We start from the raw sequence: 10124 nt of genomic DNA on the forward strand, positions 1-10124 counted from the left end.
CGATCTATTTATCTAAAAAAAAAAAAAAAAAGGGTGCATAAATAATTCCTTTTGTGTGAATTCAATAAAAAAACAACAATTCTATGCATGTTAAGGTTTTGAATGAAATAAATATCTTTCTTATTAATTAAATGGAGAAGAGACAACACATCACAGGAATATATAATAAAGCGGTAAATTAAATCGGTTTCATTAAAACGCCACTCACAAGATGGAAGCGACGTTGACGTATGCTCAGTGGTGTCGCAACGAGATCATTGGCCGTATGCGAACTTCGTATGCCGTAAAAACATCAAATCTTGAGGTCCATGTGATGCCCGGACTGGACGGCGGCTTCTGTGTGTCCTAGTAGCAGCTCTCCGGTGGAACCTTCGTCTTTAACAGCGTCTTCCAGCAAACATGGAGGGAGCCGAAGAGTTCATGAAGTACCGCTCTCCGCTGGTGTCCAGATACGCGAGCAAGGAAATGGCCTATAACTTCAGCGACAAGAAGAAGTTCACGACCTGGAGGAAGCTGTGGATCTTCCTGGCCAAAGCTGAGAAGGTTTGTTTCTTGAAACCCACTCTGGTGAAGTTTGCGACCTTGAGGGAGACTTCTCAGGTTTCCTGGTCTAAATTTAGTGTCAAAGTGGGACCATGGCGCGTGCAGAAAGAGTGGAGGGTCTGTAGAGGTTTAAACTGTTCAACATTTATATAGAAATAGTAAAAAAAAAAAATAACGGAATAACTTTTTTAGAAGAAAGTTGACATCACTCCATTGACTGTAAACTTTTTTGCTTATTTCTATTGACATAAAAAAGTTGCATTTTGGATCATTGCCTGATCAATAATCCACATGTTCCCACTTATTGGGTCATATTGATGAATAAGGAAACTGAATAAACTTAAAGCAGCCTCTGGAAATTTTATTTTGATTAACTTTACATTTAAAAAAAAAAAAGAATAAAATAAATAAATAAAAATACTAGTATCAATCTGGTGTTTTTTTCTTCTTCATAAAATGCTACTTAAGTCTGGGTTAAGCAGCAAAAAGACAACACAAAGCACACCAGCCATGTGACTTCTGGATGGTTTAGATCAAGGGTGATCCTGCAGATTTATTTCCCCACTAATGCACAGTAGATTCAACTTTTACTAAAGTTCAATCTTCTGAATCAGATTCTTTAAAGAAGAGAAATATCTAAGATCTGCAGGCCTTCAAAGACCAACTTTGGACACCATTGATTTTTTGACAAATACAGTAAAAGATCTGAGATGCTGTGACATTAAGTCCTCCACTTTATATTGAATTCAGTATTCTTCAGTCTGAGAAGTTAACAATCAATTTTTAACTTTAAGCTTTTTAACAAATCATACTCCTGGTATATTAGGTTTTGCACAGATATCGGTGCATAAAAAAACTCTTTCCAAATGTTCCAGATTCTATTTTATTTTACTATTATATTCCTCTGACATATAAAGATATGAATCTTTGTTCAGATGAAAATCTTCAGCATCAGTTTCATGCATGCTGGACACTGTTATACCCCATCCCTAGACATGGCATTAACAACAAACATGCACTACTGATTATTTTTCTATTAGCTAGTTATTAGTAAATCTATAAATAAAATTTAGAGATTTATTGTAAAAAGCAGAGCTTTTATGAAATACAAATTGTTCACAATTAATGTCAGTACCGTATATATCTATGCAAAGCTATGAGGAAAAAAAAACATTAGATAACACAGAGTGTGACATCGGCTTATCTGTGGAGATCCTATAATTTCATCAGCTGCAAAGAGGAATGAAGTGAAGGTTAAATAGTGACAGACCCTTTCTCACATGTGCTGCCTCACATGACAGGCTCCATGTGGATTCACGTTCACTGTTTGGGGTTATCGCAGTGTTACTATGGTAGCGGCTCTTTGAATATAGCACAGTATATTCTTGTAACGAGAGATATCCCTTGAGGAGCTTGAGTTAAGAACCCTTGTTTTTTTTTTTTTTTTAATGCAACCCCTCCGTCTGTGTTCTCAGTCAACGTATTTGCAGAACTGGGCTGACTTCTGTCTGACCTTTGATCTGAGCTGGTTTTCGGTGGTTTGCTCTGGGGACTCAGTCCTCTCTATTATCCCACAGTTATCAGATCCCCACTGACTCTCAGAGAACAGAAACATTCCCATCTAATCAAGATATTAGCAGATCTCATGATGTCTTCACATGTTTGTCCAAACTTTATCCCGGCGTCCACAACTGTTTTACTGGTTAACCAAATAATGCTTGAAACAGTTAAAAGTGCTGCTGTACGTTTCTATCCATATGCATCTGTCTTTAAATGGAGGAATGTAAATGTTGAAAAAAGATTTTAGGCAAATATTTCCGTCGATTTCCATTAATGGTAAATTTCCAGGGTCTCTGGAGGTTTTACCAGCTTTACGATTATCATCTTTTTTCTCATATAAAACGATGTATGCATATTAGAGCAGGAGTAATCCTTTATTTTATCCAATCCTTTTATTTTTCTGAGTTGCATTCAGAACTTTATCTTACAATTGTTGTCTTTATTTCCATGTATGAAAAAAAAAAGTGAGTGAAGAATGTAAAAGCCATTTAATTAATGCTGTTCTGGTTCTGATCAGCATTTTCTCCCTGAAGTGTTTGTTAGCTACTTCCGCTCTACTACTGTCATCAAAGTAGTTCGTATTTATTAGCAAACTACACAGAAGTTATTGAGTATATTTTCTCCTCGTAACCAGTCTGTGTTTTATATGAAAGAGATTAGATACTCTACTGTCACCCAGCTTTGTAAATGATGCACTTTGCACTCAAATTCTAACATTTTTATTATCCTGCATGTAGTTTGGGCCCATAGAGTCACTGCTACAGAGCTGTCAGTTAGAAACGAGGATGAGTTATACATACAATTCTCCTTCATTTGGCTCAGACTCAGAGAAAAGGACAAATCTATTTATAAAGGCTGAACATGCAGGTAGATTGTGTTGAAATAGCTTGTTGACGAGATTTACAAATATATCAGCTGTTTTAACTAATCAAGCATTTTATTAGGTCTTGAAATTTACGCTAACCCAGAACGTATGTTTGTACCTCAGTGGTTCTCCTGATGGAAACGCGTAATATATCAGGCACTGCAGATTTTGATGACACAACTTTAACCATATATGGCTGTTGGATAGTCGCTGGTTTGATTCCTGCTTCCCTGCGCCTCATATCGATGTACTCCTTAGGAAGACGCTAAAAAAAAGTTGCCAAAGCATTTAATCCATTTAACTCTGATTTTCTGTCATAGAGGCTTAGCTACAAAGTTTAAAAGAGCTTTAAAATGACTTCTACTGTATAGTTTTAACATCCTTTAGGACGTTCTATATATATCATTATTAATTATGAGGGACATTCAATTCAATTCAGTTAATTTATAGAGCGCACATGTTAACACGCGTCATCTCAAGGCACTTTACAGTTCACCAGATGATACAGTCCGATTGATTCATAGTTATCCATCTAAGGAAAGCCAGTTGATTGCATTGACTCAAATACAATCCCTCCCACTAAGCATGCTTGTAGCGACAGTGGAGAGGAAAAACTCCAGCACAACCAGGCTCAGTTTGAGCGGCCATCTGTTGGTCAATCTTCAGTTGACCTCATCCTTCCTTTTGTTAAACGTTTTTGAACTAGAAAAGCACTTGCAGAGGGCAGACCTCTGCCAAGTAGCTAATTTCCCCCTCACCTTGGGTAAAAATATCATTAACATCCGTTTATGACTTTTCAAGTCATCTTGAACACAGACAGACAGACAAATTCTCCTAAAAACCTAAACAGCTATATAGATTGCTTTAGAGATGAACTCCTAATGGTGTTTGAACTCAGCAGTGTGGAGACTGTCCTGTCATTCCTCTCAGGCTTTGGGTCTACCGATCACCGACGCCCAGGTCCAGGAGATGGAGAGCCACGCTGAGGACATCGACTTCACCATGGCGGCAGAAGAGGAGCGGAAGCTCAGGCACGACGTCATGGCTCATGTCCACACCTTCGCTCACTGCTGCCCTACCGCCGCTGCCATCATTCATCTGGGAGCCACGTCCTGTTATGTCGGAGACAACACTGTAAATGTTTCCTCTAAACACCAGCTGATGGGTGGGGAAACCCCGCTGCCTGTTGGAATTAGATTTCCACCCCTTGTTTTATCTTCCTTCTCTTCCTCAGGATCTGATCATGCTGCGTGATGGCTTTGACATCCTTCTGCCTAAGGTGAGGCTCAGCTGTGGTCCAGAAATCAAGCACACCGATCCAACTGTTCCTCTAAGCGCAGCCTCAGCTGTTTGCTAATGAACCAGCGAGCTGGAACAGTTTTCACACTAGATCAGAACTTTACATGACATAGCAGTGCTTTATATAATAACCGCTCTTCCTCCAGCTGGCCAGAGTCATTGACAGGCTGGCAAACTTCGCCGAGAAATACGCAGACCTGCCTACGCTCGGGTTCACACACTACCAGTGAGTCTGTCCACAGCTTCATCTTTTTATCCGTCCTCTCTCACTTTCACCAACTAAGCCTGGGTTCTCCTAACTCGCCTCTCTGCACAGGCCCGCCCAGCTGACCACTGTGGGGAAGCGTGCGTGCCTCTGGCTGCAGGACTTGGCGATGGACATGCGGAACCTGCAGCGGGCCCGCGACGACCTTCGTTTCCGGGGGGTCAAGGGGACGACGGGGACCCAGGCCAGCTTCCTGCAGCTCTTTCAGGGCGACCATGACAAGGTAGGGAAGATGAATGAGAAGCATAACATGAAAATGGGATGATGGAGATTTGAAGACGGTGATCTGCCTGTTTCTGCTGACAGGTGGAGGAGCTGGACAGGATGGTGACAGACATGGCTGGATTCAAAAAGTAAAATATTTATATGAAAAACACAAAATTCAGTCTTTTTTATCAGGAGTTAATATGACACATAAACCCCATAGTTGTGAAGTGGATAAAATCAGAATCCCTCAGAGTGGGGGGGCTGTAAACAAACAATGGTGCAAGGAGGGAACGAAGCTGATTGGCTTTTACACGTATTACACCTCTATCTATAGTAACACAAAGATACAGCTTTAAATTAAAAAGGAAATAAAGTGCATACAGTATTTACATTTGATTAGCAAAAAAAGCAAATTAAACAGGGAGATCAAGAGCAAACATATCAGTAAAAAAAATAAACAAAAGCAACAATATGGTTTTCAGAGTCATTGTCAAAAACATTAGTAAATACTAAAATGTGTGCCATGAAATAACAAAATATACCATGAAATAAATAGCTGGAACATGTAATCATTTAGTTGTCTCTAATACATCATTCTAGTATTAAATATACCATTAAATTGTAAAAATGCACATTTGAATGATTAAATGTCCCATTTATTGAATTGAAATACTTTTAAAATGATACATTGAATAATTGAATTCCATTAGAGAAAATAAATGTATTAAAAATGTAATATATTTTCTTTGTATGAAACAATATATAGTAAAATAAAATATATTTTTCATTGTTATTTTTGGGGGTCACTGTCTTAATTGTTTTAATGCCCCCCTAAATTTGCTCTTGAACCACCATTGCTGTTTAATTGATCAGTGATGCTTTTCATTTCACTCTGGTTGGCTCTATTTACTAATTGGGTGACTTACGAAGGCTTCCACTTGTACAGGAAGGCCGAACCCCAATAAATGTTATCATCTTTAAAGTTAATGTTGGGGGAAAAATGTAGATTCCTCTTCCTTCTATGGAGGAATATGTGTCGTTGTCAGATAACATTTTAGATTGTGATTATATTAGATAACATGTAGGAACGTGCAAGGCTTCTGGAAACTTTTCTATTTTTTACTATTTGTGCTAAAATACCGCCTCCTGGTGGGAAGAAAGTGCTGCTGGTGTATGCAGATTAGACTCTTGGAAATGCTTTTAAATGAACAGGCTGCTGATCATTTACTAAAATAAAAGCTGCATTTTTAGGCAAATGTGAAGTTGGCTTAAATAACTGTTAAAACAGCCTGATTATGCAAAGCTTTTTGCTACATCATCCTGACCACTCAGAGTTGAGTGCCTTGCTCAGGGGCTCAGTGACAGATAATAGAAGGAGGCTGGAATCAAACCCAAACTTTCCAACTGAAAGACACAGTCTTATTGTTACAGTGAATAAGTCTGATATAAAAAAAGCTTTTGGAGCACATTCTTTTTATTACTTTTCAATGAAAATTTGTTTGATTTTCTCATTTTTTTTTTTATGCCTGTAATGTTTAAATTCTGCTTCCTGGATGTGAAGATCATCCAACAAATGTCATCCCTCTGCTGTTATTTTTCCCTCAGAGCTTACCTGGTGACTGGGCAAACATACAGTCGTAAAGTAGACGTCGACTGTCTGTCCACCCTGGCCAGTTTGGGTGCCACTGTTCACAAGGTATTATTGGGGGGTAGAAATATCTAGAAATGTCTCCATCTAGTGGTGTTTAAGTGAAAATGAGCCCCTTTTCTCCTGTTTGCTTTTTCTGATAGATCTGTACGGACATCCGCCTGCTGGCCAACCTGAAGGAAATAGAGGAGCCTTTTGAGAAGGAGCAGATCGGTTTGTTTGCTTGTTAGCGCTTAGCTGTTTAGAAACGCCATGCTTGATGATGTAAATGGTTTAAGTTGATGCTCTGCCTTGCAGGTTCTAGTGCAATGCCCTACAAGAGGAACCCGATGCGATCAGAACGCTGCTGCAGCCTGGCACGTCACCTGGTGGCGCTGATGGCCGACCCGCTGCAGACGGCTTCGGTCCAGTGGCTTGAGAGGACGCTGGACGACAGTGCTAACAGGTTCGCTAGGATTATCACCAACATAACAGAAGTTGTTGTAATCACTCTGAGCTTTTAGACTGATTGGAGTTTTCTCTTTGATGCTAACAGGAGGATCTCCCTCCCAGAGTCCTTCCTGACCGCAGACATCATCCTCAGCACTCTGCAGAACATCACAGAGGGTCTGGTGGTCTACCCCAAGGTCATCGAAAGGCACATTCGCCACGAGCTGCCTTTCATGGCCACAGAGAACATCATTATGGCCATGGTTAAGGCTGGAGGGAACAGACAGGTAGGAGGGGGTACAGAAGCTCCTCCCCTAATGGATGCTGCTGTTTTTACTTTTCTTTTCCCAAATCAAATATAAAAATGAGTCAAAAAGAATCCAAGTGAATTCAGAAATCAGATTCTAGATTTAGATTTTATTTATTGAGCTAAATATGCTTTTTAAACCCAAATGGCCATGCCTGAAAAGTAATCACACCCTAGAGCTAATAAAAGATTTTACCAGCAATGACAGCTATTATTTTCAAAAAGCCTTAATTCATTAGTCGTTTACATCATTGTCGGGATTTTCGGCTCATTTTTGATTTTATTTCATAACACTGGAGGGATTTTTGAGTAACAGCCTGTTTATTGTGATGCAACAGCATCTGCATTGCATTTAATTCCACTTTGAGTTGCCTGGTCTTGTTCCATAACAAGACCAAGGTTATTGTTCTTCAGGATCCTGCTGCTTTGGAGCAGCTTTCTTTGTTTTATCATAGCAGCTGGTTTTCCAGGCCCTCACACAACGAGGCAATCCCACAGCATCATACTACCACCATTATGTTCTACTTGTTCCTCTGTTGAAAATACTGTTAGTTTTTTACTTGAGGCGCATCATGTTTTAATCATCAAGATGTTTTTTATTTTTTTCACTTAAATCCATATTCGTCTTTAGACCTTTCTCTTCTTGGTCTCTTTCTTCTAGTAGAATCACTGACGCAGCATTTAGAGGTTCTTCATAGTTTCACGTTATCTTAATACATATTCTTAAAAATGACATTATTTTGTTAGACTCATAGATGTCCGTTAGTTTTTATATTTCCTTTAATATCTTGAGATCAAATCATCATGTGCTTTTTAAGCTGTTTTTAGTCTACTTCATGTTGACTTAAAAATGTTCTTTTTCACAGATTTCTGGATTTTACAGGTGTAGAACTTATTAGGTCAGATTGTAGCTGCTGGAACTGAACCCTTCAGTTCTGGTTAATCACCAATAATCTATGAGGATGAACATAGTTTTGCCCAGGGTTTAGATCCTCAGGTTATCGCTGATATTAGAGTAAATCTGATGTTAAAGTAGCCAAAGCAGAAATCAATACTTCTCTGGTTACTGATCTCTGGTTTCCCTCCAGGACTGCCACGAGAAGATCCGGGTTCTGTCCCAGGAGGCAGCAGCTGTAGTTAAACAGGAAGGTGGAGACAACGACCTGCTGGCCAGAGTCCAGAAAGACCCCTACTTCTCCCCCATCCTGGGGCAGCTGGATGCCCTGTTGGACCCTAAGACCTTTATCGGCCGTGCTCCACAGCAGGTGTGTTCGCTTGTTTGGTTTTGGACATCGTCTCTGAAAATCATCTAATTGCTTCTTCCTCTCTCCTTCAGGTTGCCAGGTTCCTGACTGAAGAGATCCGCCCCCTGCTGGAGCCCTACAAATCCAAGATGGATGTGAAGATTGAACTGGAGCTGTAACAGAATGGGCAAACCTGCAGCCTCTGATCTGCACAGAGACTAGAAGATAAACAGTTCATTGTGGTGTTTGTGCACACCTCAATAAAAGAAGCTGTTTGATAAATGTGCTTTGAATTCCTCTGACTGCTACTGCAGTATTTTCCTCATACTGGAAGAAATAAAGATGACACTGGTGAGGAAGTCAAATAAACTGAAGTTTTGCATTAAGAGGTTATTATTTCAATTCAATAGTTTATTAAAGGATCAATTCTGGAGAATGTTGAGCTTCTTTAGTTTTCAGCCTGTCTTTATTCAGAGTTTTTATTAGGATTTTATTTAACGGATCGAGAAGAGGTAGTTAGGAATTTAAAGCAGTGTTGTTAGACTACATACGGTATTTCCCTACCCATTATCTGAAAATGATGTTCATATTTACCTAAAGTGAAAGGCTGGCCAGCGAGACAACTGAGTAGAAGATCAGTTAATAAGTCCATCTCAATGCTGGAGGAGCTGCGGGGATACACAGCTCAGGTGGGAGAACCTTTAAGCCATATAATAAAAAAAAAAGTGGAAGAAGGGGATCCAGTCAGTGGATTTAATAAAAAGTAAATAATCCTGTACATCAACCTGAACACAATCGCAAATTCAAGGCATGTTTAAGGTGTTATCATGCTGTTGGGGTGATTTATTATTTTTTTTAAATCCACAGACAGGAAAGAAAGGAGTTAAATGTTTATTTTATTTTATTTATTTGACAGGGACAGTACATTGCTGCAAATGCACCAGAATTAGCCAAGAGGCTATTTTTCATCTGTTCCTGAGAAGTTGCCTTCCTAAAAACACAACAGTAAGAATTTTACAACAAATAATACAAATATAAAAAGAAATAAAATAACTCTTCAAATCTTTTGGACTAATACAGTCAAGTTTGGTTGAATATGGATTACAGGTTAATAAAACAAACAAAAGAAAAAACATTAAACAAATACAAGGTATAATGGAAAAAAGTAAAAAGAAGTGATACCCATCTTATTATAGCTCCTGTTCCTAGCTGCTATCCCTTCACCTTTTGCAGGGGCAACAGTAAGGACACTATCAAGTGTAAGAAAGGAGCTCTGGACTCCTGTGCCGAATCTAGACGACACATTAGCATCTGTCACACAGGTTAAACTCCATGAGGATTGTGGGAAACCATCAGGATACCCTCTATCAAATGAACTATCGACTGGAAGCATCCTGCTTCCTTTTCCTAACTCCTTCCTTTCCTCCAGCTCTATTGGGATAACAATGCAACTGCTGACCAGTGCTGGGGACGTTACTTAAAAAAGGTAACTTCTTTTAATTAAGTTACATCTAAAAAAAAAATAACTTAGAAATTCAGTCACTGCACAGTTTCTAGTTCCTACTCAAAGTAATGATGCAGTAACTTCTAATCTAAAATGTCAAAGAATTTAGATACTTTTCTTATTGCAAATTTGAATAAAAAAGGATATCATGAAATGTGTTTGATATTAATTCATGAATTACAAAATTAAAAGGACAATTATGGTGTGTGGAGCTGCAATATAGACATGATTGTGTTTGTTGCTTAGAATAAAT

General features: G+C 39.0%; 1 protein-coding gene across 1 annotated transcript; it reads left to right on the forward strand.

Annotated features, from left to right (window-relative positions):
• The first annotated feature begins 290 nt into the window (after nt 1-290).
• adsl (adenylosuccinate lyase) lies at nt 291-8601 on the forward strand. Its single transcript, XM_015378614.1, has 12 exons — nt 291-543; nt 3899-4102; nt 4203-4247; nt 4414-4493; nt 4584-4755; nt 4839-4885; nt 6345-6435; nt 6531-6600; nt 6685-6832; nt 6923-7103; nt 8212-8388; nt 8460-8601. The coding sequence occupies exons 1-12, from the start codon at nt 400-402 to the stop codon at nt 8544-8546; spliced, it is 1446 nt and encodes a 481-aa protein (XP_015234100.1). The 5' UTR covers nt 291-399; the 3' UTR covers nt 8547-8601.
• Nucleotides 8602-10124: the final 1523 nt, after the last annotated feature.

Source organism: Cyprinodon variegatus, unplaced genomic scaffold, assembly GCF_000732505.1.
Source record: "Cyprinodon variegatus isolate N-32 unplaced genomic scaffold, C_variegatus-1.0 Scaffold175, whole genome shotgun sequence".
NCBI lineage: Eukaryota > Metazoa > Chordata > Actinopteri > Cyprinodontiformes > Cyprinodontidae > Cyprinodon > Cyprinodon variegatus.